Source organism: Falco rusticolus, chromosome 4 (genome assembly GCF_015220075.1).
Source record: "Falco rusticolus isolate bFalRus1 chromosome 4, bFalRus1.pri, whole genome shotgun sequence".
NCBI classification, from domain to species: Eukaryota; Metazoa; Chordata; class Aves; order Falconiformes; family Falconidae; genus Falco; species Falco rusticolus.
Window position 1 is genome coordinate 53,551,934 of NC_051190.1, and position 16,831 is coordinate 53,568,764.

General features: G+C 40.7%; 1 protein-coding gene across 2 annotated transcripts in view; it reads left to right on the top strand.

The window, feature by feature from the left end:
- LOC119146113 (meiosis-specific coiled-coil domain-containing protein MEIOC-like) overlaps positions 1-16,831 on the top strand; it is a 35,712-nt gene that overhangs the window by 3,749 nt on the left and 15,132 nt on the right. For both annotated transcript variants that reach the window (XM_037383250.1, XM_037383251.1), the window contains exons 2-4: positions 5,900-6,031; positions 12,552-12,675; positions 12,913-13,079. In XM_037383250.1, coding sequence (XP_037239147.1) covers positions 12,934-13,079 — 146 coding nt within the window. In that variant the 5' untranslated portion in view covers positions 5,900-6,031; positions 12,552-12,675; positions 12,913-12,933. The remainder of the gene's footprint in view (positions 1-5,899; positions 6,032-12,551; positions 12,676-12,912; positions 13,080-16,831) is intronic.

Consider the following 16,831-nt stretch of genomic DNA (forward strand, 5'->3'; position numbering starts at 1 on the left):
TCTGTTGGAATAGCGATGTGGAGTAATTGCTTAATGCAAGTGCTGTTAGTTTGTCTCTAGGGGCTGTTTCCTTGCCCACAGCCCCAAATCCGCTTGCTGCTTTTCTGCTGTTTTTGTCCTGCAGTTTCAAGGGGTGGAGGAGAGACGCTATCATAGCTTGGCAACAGTTTCCGTGTGCGAGTAGTAACCGAGGTGTGTAGCGTGGGTCCCATGGCAGCAGTGTTAGGGAAGGTAAAGGAGGTGCGGCAGCAGCACCGGTTCAGCACCGTGTGGGCTACGCCACCGGGCTGGAAAGCACCGGGATCAGCTGCTGCTGCAGTGTTCTGGTGTGTGCAACTGGCATGTTTGAGTGCCTGCGCTGCCTTTGCTTCCCCAGTGGCCTGTGTCGGCGGGAGGAACGCGGGCAGGGAACGGCTGGTGGTAACATCTGTGCAGGTTTGTCTCCGTGGAAGTTGATTCTTGCGAGGGGATGAGGTCTATGTGTGTTCTGTTCTTCAGGACAGATGCTAGGTGTCTGGAGTGACACTGATATTTTAGAAAGCTGGAAAACAATCCAGCAAAGTGATGTCTGCAGTGTAATATTTGCTTGTGTTGCTGTAGTTCAGAGTGAGTGTAATGATTTATTCGCCTGAATGGTGCCAGCCTTTCAAGTGATCGCGTATTGCAAGCATCTGATAAAAACATAATTCTCCAAACACAAATGTCTTGTGTTGACCACCAGAGTCTTCTATCAGGGACAATGAGGAAAGACTTAGGAAGTGGATGGGAAACTTGGAAATACTTAACTGTCATCCTTTCTCTGAGAAATGTAATAACTTCTCAAGCAGGTAATAGATCCCCTTTCATTTCTCTGTAGAAATAGTTTAGATCTGTTAAATTATATTGTAACAGTGTTTGCTCAAGTCTGCAGTCTTGAAGACATCTACTTAGTACTTGAATTTCAGAAAGTGAGGAGTAGGTCAAAAAGTAGCTTTATATCTAATCTTGGTAGTTTAATGAAATTAAGATACAAATCTCTATATAACTATATATCGCGTGCACAGATCCTTATGCAACAGATTAAAAAAATCCTATCTTTTTGGCCACATATGCCAGTTAGTAACTCCAAAAAGTTTGGTTTTACACATTCAGTAGTTGATAATTTCAGTATTTTTGTTTGAAAGTATATTTGCAGAGACACTTTGATTTTTATGGTGTTTAAATTGTACAAGGTAGTCCATGTGTCAAAACGAATCTGGGAAAATACCTTGTAATTTCAGATTATATTCCTAACCAGAAAAGTTTATACTGAGGGTGTATTAATACCAATAATCCTGTTTTACAGCAATGTGTATTTGAAAGGACATGATCTACAAATCATGCATTTAAGCTGCCTTTGGATTGGTTGGCTCACAAGTGAGTGAAGTTCAGTTAAAAACTCTGTACCTCTTTGTTTAATAGTCCCTTGTGCTTCCCTGGTCTACCAGGAGATAGTGGAGTGTGACACGTGGTAAGAATCATAACTGAAGGTGAATATATATAGAGAGGTGGCTGGCATTAAGTTCCCTTATATTTCCATGGAGCCTGCAGTGCACTTGAATTACATGATTCAAATCCTTAAATGTGTATTTGCTGACTAGGTATTTTGAATGTTGTAGGCTGTTTAGTGATAGATGCATTAAAGGAGCTGTCTTTTGCCAGCTTTGTAAAACTGTCCCTTAGCAGTCCCAAATTTGAGCTTTTGGCTAGTGACATTGCAGCTGAGTTCTGTTCACTGTTTTTAAAACTGGCAACTTCATGTTAATGTTTCATGAAGGTTTACTTTTTTATTTGGGAATTAGGGTCTTATGGATTTCATAAACAAAAAACATCCTCTGAAACTCCAGAGTAAGGGCAGAAAGCTTCAGTCATTTTTGCGAGCAAAAGTACTTGGAAGTAGTAGGACTCTGATGTTCAAACTACTTGTGGCTTTGGACCACAGCTAGAGTGATAGATGTATAAAAATCTATCATTAAAACCAACATCAGTAACTTTTTATTTTAATACTTTAAATGAATGGCAGATCAGGGCTTTGTTTCTAAGCTACCTGCTGGCAATTTATTTTCTCAAATTAATAAAGCAAGTATTGCAGTAAGTGGGGAGGTTACAAATTTGAATTTCTGAAATTACTGACTTTAGGTAGGCTGAAGTTATAATAATTGCACATACATAGGCACAGTTCCCAGTGGATAAATCTGTATCACATGGTGTCCTGAGTGCTTACTATGCTTAATTTCTTGTAATTGACATTTGAAGTTTTAATATAAATGTTGTAGAAATGTTCTGTGCATTTGGATTGTGGGTTGTTGTTTTTTTGGCTCAGGAAGAACCTCACAGAGATACTGGTATACTGGTTCAAGGGTAAGGCTTCATAAAAGTGGAACTGAGGATTGGAATCTCTTCCCCAACAAACTTTCTGCTGTGTGGCTTTGTAAAGCAGATAGGCCTAAATATAAAAGTTAAACCCAGGTGTGTTAGAGAAGTGTGGGTCTTTAGACTTAACAGAAGTTTTCCCATGTAACCTGATTCTGGTACTTGTAAATCCTCAGGTAGTGTAATTAGGCCTTCCTCACAATCTCCCTATGATATTAAGGTAATGTTTCATATAGATTTTTAATTTTTTTTTCTGGAGGATTAGGTCATAGAATCCTAGAATGGTTTGGGTTGGAAGGGACATAAAAGATCATCTAGTTCCCACCCCCTCGCCACGCGCAGGGCCCCCTTCCCCCAGCCCCGGTGGCTCCCAGCCCCGTTCAGCCTGGCCTTGGGCACTGCCAGGGCTGGGGCACCCACAGCTGCTCTGGGCAGCCCGTGCCGGCGCCTCGCCGCCCTCACAGGGAAGGATTTCTTCATAATAGCTAATCTTAATCTCCCTTCTTTCAGTTTAAAGCCATCCCCCCTTGTGCTATCACTACACACCCTTGTAAGAAGCCCCTCTCCAGCTTTCTTGTCAGCCCCTTTAGGTACTGGGAGGCTGCAATAAGGGGTCTCCGGAGCTTTCCCTTCTCCGGGCTGAACAGCCCCAGCGGTCCCAGCCTGTCTGCACAGCAGAGGGGCTCCAGCCCTCTGAGCATCTCTATGGTCTCCTCTGGACTTGCTCCAACAGGTCTGTGCCCTCCTTATGTTGGTGCCCCAGAGCTGGATGCAGCACTGCGGGGGGGGTGTGTGTGTGTGTGTGTCTCATGAGAGTGGAGTAGAGGGGGAGGAGAATCCCCTTCCTTCACCTGCTGGCCATGCTTCTTGTGATGCAGCCCTGGATTTAGTTGGCTTTCTGGGCTCTGAGCACACGTTGCTGGGTCATGTTGAGCTTCTCATCCACCAACACCCCAGCTCCTAGCTGGTTGCCATTGGGATGGGTAGGGAAGGACTGAGGAAACTTGGGGAGACCAAGAGGATGTGGTGGGGACACGGCTGCTGTTACAATGAGCTTGGGATGGGGCATGAATGTGTAGGAAGCCAGTCATCACTTTTCCCTGCAGATAAAACAACTTTCCTTCTGATGGTGTGCTGTGGACATTTGTCTTTTTGCGTAGAGTTCTTTTTGTTTGAACAATGTCGAAAGAAAATAAACTTAAAACTATTTACAGATTCAGGATTTGATATTAAAGTACTCAATGAGTATTTTTTCTTTGTCAATTTTACAAAAAGCAAACTGGCAGTGCTGCTTTAGTTAAAGCAGTGGTTTCTACCAAAGCTGTAACGTAGCAGCCCCATATCCTGAAGATACTCCCAAATGCTTTTCTAGGACAGAATTATTTACCAGTAGTGCAGTAAATATGCCTTTGTATCAGCCCCTAAAAGCTAAGTGAAAGCCACAGAAAGTTACCATGGAAAATCCATTTCTCTGAAAGAGGGTGTATGGGCTGGAGCACAGCGGTAGCACTCTTTACCTTTTTTGAACAGCTGTGTAAATTCTAAGCTTTGGTTGGACTCTTACATAGGTTGTGAAGCCTAATGCAGCACCTGCAATGCTCTGAAAGTTTCCCATGATTTGAAGTCATTCCTCTTTCAAGATATAAACAGGTTGGGTTTTTGGGCTTTCCAGTATCAACTAATGCTTTGGTGAAACCCACTTTTAAAGCTTTGAATGGTTGCACTGTGTCACAGAGGGAGTGCTTAGCCGAATCATTAACATGCATGATGAAGTCTGCTTTGACGGAAGAAAGCTAAAAAATCACAAGTCGTTGAAAGATCAGTTAAGGTTGGTGGTTTAGAAGCAAGTTGACTGAACATCATGAGTGGTATAAAGATATTACCAGTCATCTTTTCTGCAAGGAAACTGTGTGTAACTAACTTAGCACCTAGGAGCAACTGTGCACACCTGAGTCATTTCAGTGCAAAGCCTGCTGCCTTATCTTAAATACAGGGAGCCTCATCTTCCCGTCTGTGCGCCATGGAGCTTGCTGTAGCGTGGAGGGTGGTACGGCTGCAGCTCTTCCCTTGAAATACAGCTGGTGTATTGTACTGAAGATCAACAGGCACAAGAGCAGCAAGCTGAGCGCTTCCCAGAAGCACTGAGGTATCTACATGGACATTTCACTGAACTGTTCTACAACCCATTCCTGGATGCAGAGTTTCCTTTTCCTTTTGGTCTGAGTGTGTTTCTCTGCAGCATGGTGATGGAAATGCTGTAGGAAACCTGACAAAATGAGCTATCAAGAATGGGTTAACTATTTCATCCTGCTCTTGGCCTGTTTCCAGCAGCTCCTTGGAAAAGAGAAGAGTGGAAACTTGACTGGGGGTTGAACAAATCATTGTGGCAGAATTCAGATTGAACATCAGATTAGGTAAATGCTTAGTTCTACCATTCAGCAGGTCAGGGTAGGTCAGCCACAGCTGGATGTGGGTATAGTCTGGCATCATGTTATTACTTTTAGGAGAGGAGCAGGTGCTTTGTTAAGAATTTATCATAATAAAGCTTCACCTTATTTATATCAATCATAAAGGCAGCCCTTCCCCCATTCGCTGCTTCTACCTATTAAAGCTTTGTGTCAGTGAAGATGAAGCCTTACGTTTGTGTAGCGCATTGACTTGCTAATCTGGGACATTGTTTTGCTGTGTCATGTAATGCAAATGGCTGAATCTGGAGGAATGGCACGTGTGCAGAGTGTGAGCATGACAGGCAGCAGCAATTTGATAATCTGCTTTTCAATAGGGGAGGTGTAGGAGGTTATACTGTAATGGGTTCGAGTGGATGTGCGGAGAGCACGGGGCAGGATTTTAGAATCAGCATGTTACACTTAGAGCGCTCTTGGGAACATGCTTTTATCACACCTGGTTTTGGATAGCAATGTGTCACAGGAGCCAACCTTGCCTTTGCTGTTGACAGAAGCTATGAGCCTGAAGATGGAGTGGAACCCTTAAATGGGTGCAGTCCTAGGTACTTGAGGATGTGATGGGGATGGATGTTCAGTTCTGTGTCAGATGTGTGCTGTTGAGCAGAATCGTGGGGTGAGCTTATGTACTGGTGTGATAGATGTGGACTTGTGTGATTTATCTGTCTGTGTGACAGGATAAAGCTGAAGAGACAAGCTTTGTCAGGCAGTGTGCCTCTGCCTGTGTGATCCGAGGTGCATCTTGCATCTTGGTGCAGCTGGCTTAGCCATTCCGGGACTCCATGTGACCTGTGGTCAGCAACTTTCGTATCTGCTGAGCTCTTCTGTCATGTGGAATCTCACAGCAATAAAGCAACATCGTTATTGTTCTGCAAATGTGTAAGATGTAGGTGTACTGGAAGAGCTGTGGGTGGTGTGACGTGGAGAGATGGCGGGGGGAGCAATGTGGGTAGCTAGAAATGAGTTTCATGCGTAAAGTACAACTTTGGCAGACCTGATAATTATAGCACTTTTTTTTTCCTTCCTTTTTAATTGCTTTTAAATAGGCTAAGTCTGTCTGTAAGATTCTAAATTTCTGCTTGCACGGCAATGCTGCATACTTCAGAGAAGAGAACTTGTATACTGGTAACAAGGACATGGTCAGACGAAGTGCCACCCCTGGTCATTACAAGTCACAGGTGAGTCAAAAAAGTGAAGTTGCTTAGGTAAACAGAAATAAATACTTGTATCATATGTTGGTTTTTCTAACTACGTGTATTGGATAACCACATAACAAAAAAACCCAAAACCCTCAGCACCTGAAAAGGATGCTACATTACAGCTGGAGCGGCTTTCACTGTGTCAGTACAGGGGAGTAAACTTCGGTTCATGGGAGTCAGCAGTTCCTCATTCAGTCTGGCTTTGCGTGCCTCTTGTCAAGGGCATTGGTGAGATTTACCACAAAATTACCATGGACAAAAAGAATCTTTGATTGTGTTAAATGAATGCATTTAGATGCTAGTGTTTAAAACAAAAAGGCCCATTAGCTCATGAGTGTTCTTAACAGCAGTTGGGCTATAGAACCCATATATTGAACAAACATCCCATAAATGTAATGCTTCTTCCCTGCCGTCCCACCTTAAGTGGTGCTTTTTTATATGATTTTGACCCAACTGTCTGAGATGTCAGATTCCTTTCTCAGGAAAAGAGTTTCTTAATTCTTTGACAGCTGATAAAGAGTTATTCCCCTTTGCTGCTGTAACGCACCTTTTTGATGATACGAAATTGGGATTTAGAAAAAAGTCTCCACTAATCTGCCATTTTCATGGGTTTGTCCCTGATATTAAGAGATACCTGAATAAATTACTTTCTCCCCTGGTTTTAGTTTTTTACATATCCCTGTCACATCTGTACTTCTGCAGGTTAGTTTCCCAGGTAACCCAAGAAGGCAAGTTATAATTTTATTTTATTTTTTTTTTACCCACTAGTTTTGGCCAATTAATAGCAGTGCATCCTGAGGTTACCAGTTAATTACCACTGAATTAACCAGTTTCAGTGTGCTATGGATTAAGATGGCTGTAAGTAGGAGTTATTAAAGTCTTAAGTCAACCCCCCCCCCCCGAACAGTGCTTTTTCTTGTTTGCTTTGTCTTGCCAAGAAAAACAAGCAATAAACAGGAAATATTTATCCTGCCAAGAAGTCAGAGAAGAAGAAACTCAGTGTAGAAGTAATAATACTGTGCAGTGCTGTCATTTACTGTTTTTACGATAGGTGTTTGTAAAAAGCATCTGTGTGCAATGCTCTGTAGCATAGAGTTCCTGCTGTTTTGGGAAGACTGACTGTAAAAAGATTTTTCCTAATCTAGCTCAAATGCTTTTTGGAAGATCAAGATCTTTGTCAGATAGGTCTTTAGGCCAATAAAAATAATGTATTCTAATTATATAATGAAGAAAATATTTAGCTCTGATTACATTATTTTGTAGCTTATAATATATCCTTTCAGAGAATTGTTAATCTGATATAAGTCATAGACTGTTGTCACCACCAAACAGGAGGAGAGTGAAGCCCTGTTGAATTTTTTTAGGCTGTGTCCTCTAACACTGCAGTTCAGCAAGGTACCCCAGACATACATAACGTCACTGCCAATGTTTCATACAATTGGCGTAATGTAGTAGTCTCTATGAAAGTCCTGAGAACTTCTTCCAGTCTGCTTGAGTAGCCTTCACTGCTCTGTCAGCAGCTATTACCATCTCAGAATAGACAGTTACCGTCTTGAACTGTTTCCAGTACTTAGCTGGGCAGCACAGGAAACAAAACATTTCTAGTAATAACAAGTAATACGTGAGTCTTCTGCTGTATTCACAGCACTGTTAAATTCTTGGACGGAGGATTTTCACATCACAGATCTCTGTCTCCTAGCGGCCCAACTCAAGCAGTGGTGGTGAGACAGAATCACAGAATGCTTGAGGTTGGAAGGGACCTCTGGAGATAATCTAGTCCAACCCCCTGCTAAAGCAGATTCTCCTGGAGCACAGAATTGCATCCAGGTGGTTTTTGAATCTCACCAAAGAAGGTGACTCTCTGTGGGAAATCAGTCTCATACTTGTGTCCAAAGGCACTAGCAGGGCACACTGGCACTTCTGTGCAGCTTCTGGCCTGTTCACCCTTGGTAATGCTCCAGACCTGACTGTACAAGGTGCTGAGCAACCTGCTCTGAGTAGGAGCCTTGAGTCCAAAGGTCCCTTCCAGCCTCAGCTGTTCCAAGGTCTTTGCCATGCAGGATTCTGTGTTCCTAATACAATTTACTGTTTATCAAGTCCTTTACTAAGATTTGTAGGTTTCGTCTGCCTCTCGATGCTTGGCAGCTGTGCTAGCTTGACACTTCATTGGGGAATGGGAGAATAGCAGGAAGAGGAGTGAGAGAGTAACAGCCTTTTTCAAGGTCTTTGCCCTTGCTGCTGGAGCAGTGAAACCACCTACAGAATAACAGCAAGTCCTTAGCACGCAGCCTGGATGAAGCAGAAGCACAAAGGAGCCAGGCAGCAAATGGGTCTGTGTGTTGTGGAGCGCAGGACTGATGTCACATAGTGGTATCAGTGCCAAATAGCTTTGATACTATTTAATTTCATATATGTTTATAGTTGAAATATTAACATTATACTGATGTTCTACTCTTTTATTTCTCCTCAAATAAAAGAAACTTGGAATTTCTTCTAAATACAAAGAACTGCATGAGGCTTTTGAAAATAGGCAATGTTTTTGGTAAATGCTTCCGTTTGCTTGTTCCTCAGTTGTAATGAGCTTCTTGCAGAAGTTAAAAGCCCTCTGCATGTATTTGAAGATAAGATGTGACTCAGTAACAGTGTTAGATGCTTTGGAAAAAAGCATGTTCAGTTTCATACACAGGGAGAGAGATTAGTATATGCACATTTCCATTTTACGGGAAAGAACAGAAACTGTGTCTTTTTATGCTTTAAAAGAAAAAAAAAATCCATCGAGATACCACATCTAAAAAAAACCTAGGTAGGTTAAGTTTTTTATTGTTGTTTTGAGAGGTAATTTAGTGATATCAGCGGCTTTCACATGATTTGCAGGGTAGAAAGAATGAAGTAAAAGCCCTACTGAATACTGTAGGAGTTGTCCTTTGATCTATTTTTTATTTCTAATTTTTTTGGAGACAGAATTTCATTCATTGATTTTTATTTATATTTTTTTAAGTCGAAAATCTGAGCAAAACACATCTGTGCCTCTGCAGGCAGTCCTTTCTCTGCAAAGCCAGTTATGGATTTTATGACTATCTGAAATTTAGTGAAGAATTTTGAAACTAAAACAAGCTTAGGAGACTACACGCTGTTTCATCCTTTTTTTTTTTTTGTTTTTTTTACTGTAACTTCTTCAAAGTTCAAATGTAAAGTGCAGACAAGAGTTTCTCAGTTTATTTTGAAATTCTGTTTAACTAGATAGAATGCCAGACTCCAGTATTTTGGAAGTGCTGAGTTACGAGGCTGTATCTAGGGTGCATGAAGTACCTCCTCTGCTGATCTTCAGTCACATTGTCCTGCATAACTCACATTAGCAGTGATTAATGTCTCTGAAAATAAAAAGAGAAATCCAGTAGTTATGGATCCTATTTTTAATCTATGCACAAGTATTTTATATATTTATATATAAATATAAGCCACAGAGCATAATTTCTCTCTGTGTTGCTTCCTAGTGGACTAAACAAGACCAGGGCTTCAGTATTGGCTTGTGCTTGTTGATACTGCCTGATTGTGGCCAAAATTTTGGCCTTGCTACTGCTTTCCAAAATGATGCTTGTGTGTGGTTCAGGAGTAATTTGTAGCAGATACCACCCTTCTGTTCTGTAGGGTGAGAGTTCATCTGTATCACACAAGCAAGCACTGTTGTGCCATTTAGGTTTTGGGCCAGGAATTTGTTCTTGTCTCTTATTTAATGATATAGATATTGATGGTGTGTTTGTACAGAATGTTACACAATATGTATCTAGCCTCTGCAGGGTTATAGTACTTCTAATTCAATTATTTAATAGCAATTTGTTTGGATGTGTAAGACAAGTTTATAGGAAGTGATAAGCCCTCAGTGTAAACTTTTTTTTTTTTAATTCAAAAAATTCACTAAAGGGTTGCCCTGTCCTGCTCATGGCAGGAGCACACTTGGCCAGGTATTTACTACTTCCTCAGACAAGACCCAGGAGGGTTCTGCTGAGTCTGTGGCAGTTTTCACTAAACCAGATTCCGGCTGAGGATTTGTAGTAAGCAGGATTTTGCTGTTCTACTTGCAAGAAAAGAGGGGAGAGAGAAAAATTAATTTAGCATTTTCTTTTTTGAAGGGATGGGGTGTGAGATAGTGAAATGATCAACGTTGAAGTTTTTAGTCTTTTAGTTTATGAATAACTTTTTAAAAGTTCTAGCTATGAAAAGCTTTTCAAATGGCTCTAGACAGACTGACTGCATAAGGCTGTATTCAGACAGTGGAAATTTCCCTTAAACCTTCCATTTTCCGTTGGCTTGTTTAGGGCTTCAGAGGTATTTCTCCATTAGTAAGCACCAGTCTCATGGAGCTGCCAATACAGTTCCCACTGACAGTGCTATTTTTGTCTTGGAAGCAATAAAATGGGAGATGAGTAGATCGGTTTAAATGTTTTCTAAGTATGAGGACCCAGTTGTTCTGTAGCACCATTTTTTCTTTCATGTTGTTTTTCTTTTAGCCCTTTCAGGAATTTAATAAGTACAGGGTTGAGACCTTTCTGCAGTTATTCAATAAGGCAATAAGGATTTAGCAAATGGTTTCATTTGGTGGATCCAAGGCTAGTTTGACCATCCTGATTAAGGGGGGGGTGGGGTGGGTAGCTGTGTTTTGTACCTATTCCAGCTGTATTTATAATGAACAGTGTGACAGAAGTTAATTTTATCCTCATAGTCCTAAAAAAAAAATCATTGTTCTCTGTCTTCAGCAGCCAGGTATCCAGAGTTCATGTATAGGGTAACCTAATTATGCTTTTTTTCTCACACTCTTCCTGCTGCCAGCTTGTACACAGAGGGTGTCCGCCTGCCACAGCTCTGCAAATTCCTGCTTAACTTCCTAGCACAGCACCCTTCCGTATCTCTTGTCTCTAATGAGGCTGGGACAGATGGATAAACCTGCTTAGCAGGAGCGGTTTGCTAAAGGAGTGACATGCACAACATCACTTTTTCTTTAACCTGTTGCTTTTGTTAGATACCTTTATGACTAACGCATCCAAGTGAAGCTGGGGATTGTCGAACAATCTCCAGGTTGTCTCATGGCCTCAGAAGTGATCTTAGTTATGTGTAAATGTATTGGAACCTGCAGTCATTTAATCTGCAGTTTCTTTCCATTCTCCCAGGCATTACTGTTTGTATGTTATGGGCACTGTGGTGACAACAAAGGCAGAGATTCCTTCTCTGGAATTTTGTTACTGGTCTCCTCAGGAAGGTGTAAAGCACAGGGCTGGATGCTCCAGTCAGTTTCAGTCTGCATCCCGTCCCATGGTCTCTTGCAGCTACTGATATATCTGGGGTTCTGGGGGGGTTGGATTTTTTTTGTTGCTGTTAGGGTTTTTTTTGTGGGGTTTTTTGGTTGATTTTTGGTATTTTTGGTTTGTGGGTTTTGGTCTGTGGATTGTTGTTTTGGGTTTGGGGTTTTTCTTTTTTTAAGTCTCCCTAATGTTCTTTTCAGAACAAGTACTCCATCTTGCCTGGATGTCTGCTTATGAAAATTAAGGGGCAGCTAGTTCAGTTCTCTTATTATAGAATTTTTTTGTGTGTGTTTTTTTTGTTGGTTTTTTTTTTTTTTTTTTTTCCCCAAGAAAGCTTGAGGTCTTTCTCCTAGAGTCAAAACTTGGGAAAGTTAATCAACAAGGATCAAGAGTGCTGCTGGTAGAGTTGGACATGAACCAGCAGCATGTCCTTGCAGCAGAGAAGGCTGCCCCGATGTTGGGCTGTCACAGCAAGACTGTAGCCGCCGGGCTGAGCGCTGCTATCATCCCCTGGGTTCTGCCCTTGTAAGGCCACAACTGGATACTCTGTCCTGTTTGGGGCTCCCCGGTGCAAGAAGGGTACTGGAGTGAGTCCTGCAGAGGCTTCTGAATTGGTTGTGGGTGGGAGAATGGGATGTCCAAGGAGAGACTGAGTGAGCTGTGTCAGATCAGCCTGGTGAAGAGAAAGGGAAGATCTTACGGGTGTGTGCAGCTGCCTTGTGGGAGGTTATAGAGAAGGTGGGCCGGACTATTTTCAAAATTTGCCCATAGAGGAAGTGGTGGGAAAACTCAAAATTCAAGTGCACAAGTTTTTGAGTAGCCTGATCTAACAGGGTCTGTTCTGAGCAGGGGAACTATATCTACCCAGGTTCTATATCAACCCAGAGGTTCCTTCCAACTCAAAGTAGGTTGTATTCTGCTTAAACCTTTGTCAGTCACAGGTTCTGTTGTGCCAGTTCCTAGCTGAGATACTTTGTGAAGGCACAGTTCCCTACGTTGCTTAGATCTCCTATTATTTATTCTTCAAATTAATGATTTATAATAGTCCTTTCTGGACCAGTACTTAGTTTACTTTTCTTATCCACACTTTGCTCTGTCAAGTTTACAAATGTTCCTCCCTGCTTACCATGGGCTCTTGGTTGGAACATTTTGTGTTTTCAGGGATATAGCAGGAATAATTGCTCTTCCCTTTGTTTTCTCAGAAGGGTTGCGTATGCCTGTGACACGTGCATTTCCAGTCATATAGGCTAGAAGATTCTGAGCTTGTGGACGTGACACGCAAACACCTACAATGTGAGATCTGTTGAGAAATCCTATTATTGTAGAGTAAGTAATATTTATTATTTAATTATTTATTTTTCGTAGATGCATACATTTGTCAGATTTGGACTACTTGAAGGCAGGGGAGGGAATGAGTTTTAGACTGTATCCTTTTGTCATAGCTACATTTTTTCTGAAAAATTACTTAGCTCAAGATAAAAAGAAGGGATTGCTTCATTGCCTTTACTGCTTTTTTATGTAAACATGTAATATTCAAAATGTTTCTTTCTCTTTTCAACATAGGTAAATAGCAAGAAACAAAAAATGGACACTCAGTTATTTTCCCCATTATTAGGAGCAATTACTAGTACACCACCTCCGCTAGAATCTTCCCGGCTCTGTAGTGACTGGTCAGCATGTGGAGAGGATATTAGCTCAAAAACATCTTTTCAAGACTGCACAAAGAAACGGTATGAGCATTCTTGGTATAATCTTATGATGGTGTTCTGGAATGCTGATATTATGGAGCAGAACAAATGGGATTCCAGATCTTTTTAGGAAGAGTTTATGGGATATCTAGAAACTCAGTAAATTTTCTTTGCTGTATGATAGTTACTGTAGAAGTTGTAAAAAAAGGTAGGCAGTCTGTGTGTGTATAATGTGTGTGTGTGTTTATGTGTAAGCACATTTTAAAATTTGGAAGGAATACTACATTTGGGGAATGAAATGGTAAACTGACATGTAACTGAAAATTCCTTAAGTAAAAAGACCCACTCTCCTTCCATGCCTCTCATCCCTCAGGACCATGGCTTATAACTATCCTGCTTGATAAAGTAGTGTATTTCCTGGAACATGAACAATACACTCTACCTGTATCTAACACTCTCTGTAAGAGGTGCCTCTGCTGCTGAAAGCGTAAATGTGCATATAGCTGCTCCTGAAAATATGCCAGCCTACTGTCTTATTGTGGCCTTGGTATAGTGCACTCCAAGTTTGATTTTCAAGAAAAAAAAATAATTTTGCAGTTTGGATGCTGAACAAGTGCAAAGAGTCTTTGTTATTTGAATCATGAAACATCTTTTTTCCCCTGGAGAAATCCACTCTGTCCAAGTCTGGACTCTTATAGGCACTTCTGATCATCCAGTCTTAATAATGCAGTAAAGTTATTAAAGGTACAGAAAAGGGCAGCAAGGCTGGACAGGGGTTTGAAAGCTTCCATGTCAGTGGAGAGTAAATAAAACTCCTCTTTGATTTTGATTCCACTCTGCAGAGGAATGATTTTTATAAAATCATGAGTGATACCAAGGAGTAGGGAATGATTACAGAAACTGGGGGTACCGATGGAAATATTTGGTTCTCTCCTTCATATTGGTCATTTTATGGCTTGTGTACAGCAATTGAAATTGTAACATTAAAACTATTCCAGCCTGATAAATGTGTAAAAAATGATTTCTTATTAGGCTTCCCACTCGTTTTTTTTTCATCTTGGTGCCAAGTCCTGGTAACGTAATATTGCTTGTTCTTGGGGGGGGGGGGGGGTGCAGGCGAGATGGGTTGGTACAGACTGGCATAGCAGCTTTTGACACTATGATGATGCTGTTAGTGTTTCTAATATCAACCTCACTGCATTTTTTTAATCACTTGCCTAATAAGAAAGAGGAAGTTTGTGGTGGGGAGAAAGGGGAGTCCACTGGTTCACAAGATGCCAAAAGGTAACAGTTAAGGAAGACACATGCATTGCAAAGAAGCTACTGTTATTTTATCTTTTTTGCTAGTCTTCCCTGGGTAGTGTTACGGAGATGTTTAATTATTTTTTTTTAATAAATAGCGTTAGTATTAACTGTAATTCTAAATTTCAGCTCTGAGTGGCAATCCACTAAATATGATATATAATCTGTTCTTAAAAGCAACTTTCAGATTATTGCAAAATAGCTTTTTTTTTAAAAAAAAAAAAAGCAGTATTTTTTACCACAAGTGCAGTACTTGTCTGTTAATGAAAATCCATGTCTACACCCATTCTGACACTGCAGATATGCAGTATACCTTGAGGTTAAATAAACTTTAAGGGTTTTTTTCTTGTAATATTTTAGGGTACTTGGTGCCTAACTGTATTAGGTGCAGTGCGCCTGTATCATTTTAGTTCCTCTAAGCTGCTTCATGAGACCAACTGATCCATCATTGGAGATTTCTTTGCAGCATAATTTTGCTTATGCTTTTGTCCTTTTAATTCTCAAATGTTTGGCCATTGAAATTATCTCACAGTCAATCCTGGGAGCCCCAGAACCTCAAACCTATGCATAGGCCTTTCAATAGACTGATATCCTGGTGCCATGAACTTCTCTTGAGACACGTCCATTTGAAAATCCCTCCGTGTTCAGCACTAGGTTGGATGAAGTTATTGACACCTTCAAAGAAGTCAGGCATATTCTTAAATGCAGTATCTCCCCAAGGGAAGACAATAGTTCCATCTAATTTGCATCCTCAGAGGCTATGTACATGTCCCTAGCTTTGGTTCTAGGGCTAATCACAAAAGCCTGAACAGCACGCAGATGCAGCAAAGGTACCATTTCATCTGTTGCGTTTCCATCTGCAGCCGTCCTTCTCCCACCAGTGCCTTGGAAGTTTTGCTGAGGAGCTGTAGGTCTTTGTTCTTTTGTCCTGTTTCTTGTTCTTTCTCTGTCTGCAGGGGCAGGTTGCTCACTGCCGCAGACTTGGTGTCAGGCTGGACATCTGTATTCTGTGTGGTATAGTTGCAAGCAGTTTGGTATGGTTTTACCTTTCCTGTGTGTTGGTTATTTTCATGGATTCTTTTTGTGTTGCTCTGACTTGGTAGGTAGTTTGTTGTCTTATTGCAGTAGGAGCTAAAGATTTGATTCCTGGATGCTGCAAAATTGAGGGATTTTACAGCAAATGTTTTCTTGTACCAAGCCAGAAAGGATAACTGCCTACCTTGGACTTGAGAAAACTGAATGCCAGCAATTTATTTTTTTTAATTTCCATGCCACATTGTAAATGAACCTGTCCATTGCTGAAAATCATCATTTAGATGCAAATTTCATCTATGCTCTCCAGTTGGTTGCAACAATTGGAAGTAAATAGGCATCTTGGAAAAAAAAAAAAGTAAAAAGTTCGCCATCTGACAGACACAGAAGAGATCCGGTTATCAGATATCCGTGACAGTTCTACATTCATAAAACATGTTAAAGAAATCTTTGCACTTGCGTTTCTCTGAAACAAAACCACATAGACCAGATTGATTACAGAGGAGACTGAATGGTCATAAAGTAAATGGTAGAGGTAGTTAGAAGTCAAAATGTGGTGAGGTCTTAAAGCCAGCAAAACGTAAGTGGCTAATTTTCATTGTGACAAGAGATTAACAAGGTGATAGTCTTAATAGTTTATCCCGCGTTTTATAGTCTTTATTAATTGGCAAAATCAGCCTGAGTAATTATGTGGCAGCATTAGCAGATGATGTAGTTGTTTGGATAAGCTGACAGCAGGGAAGACAGAGATCTTCAGGGACACAGAAATGAATCAGCTGAATGATAATAGGATGATGAGTGAAATTTATTGAAGCAAAACAATGTGTGTTAGAAGGAAGGAGATCTTAAGTGTTATGTTTTGATTAGCTTCTCAGTAAGAGTTAGGTGTCATTACAGACAGCTCTGTAAAGATCTTGTTTTGCACCTGAAGTAAAAGATTGAAGTTGGGCTTGTGTAAGACTAATAATGGTTAAACACCTTTGGTATTTATCAGGAATATTTAATCAAGTTTTGACCAACTCCTTTCTAAATGGGGATTAAAAAGTCAACTTAAGTATATTTTTTTTATTTTGGATTAAAATAAAAGTTCTTGAATTATGGAAGTAGATAAATCAGAATCCTCAAAATTTTGAGAAGATTGATCATATTTGTCCTCTAAAGGAGAAGTCAAGATTTGAAGAAATGTCTATAAAATAGTTATATTGACTGAAAAGAGTGAAGAATCTTTGCTGCTCCTGTCTCTTCACATAACCGCTTGAGAAGTCTCTGGTGAAGCCAGAAGTTAGGAAAATTGTTTTAATTCTACTAGGCTATAGAATTCATGAATGCAGGAAGAGAATTTTTGTGGGTGCTGAGGATACCTTAAATTCAGAACACTTAGCAGATGCTGCTAAAATAAATCAAAGGTGTAATGCTTTACTTTTCCTTTTGCCTGTTTTGTCTAGGAGAAAAAGACTTGT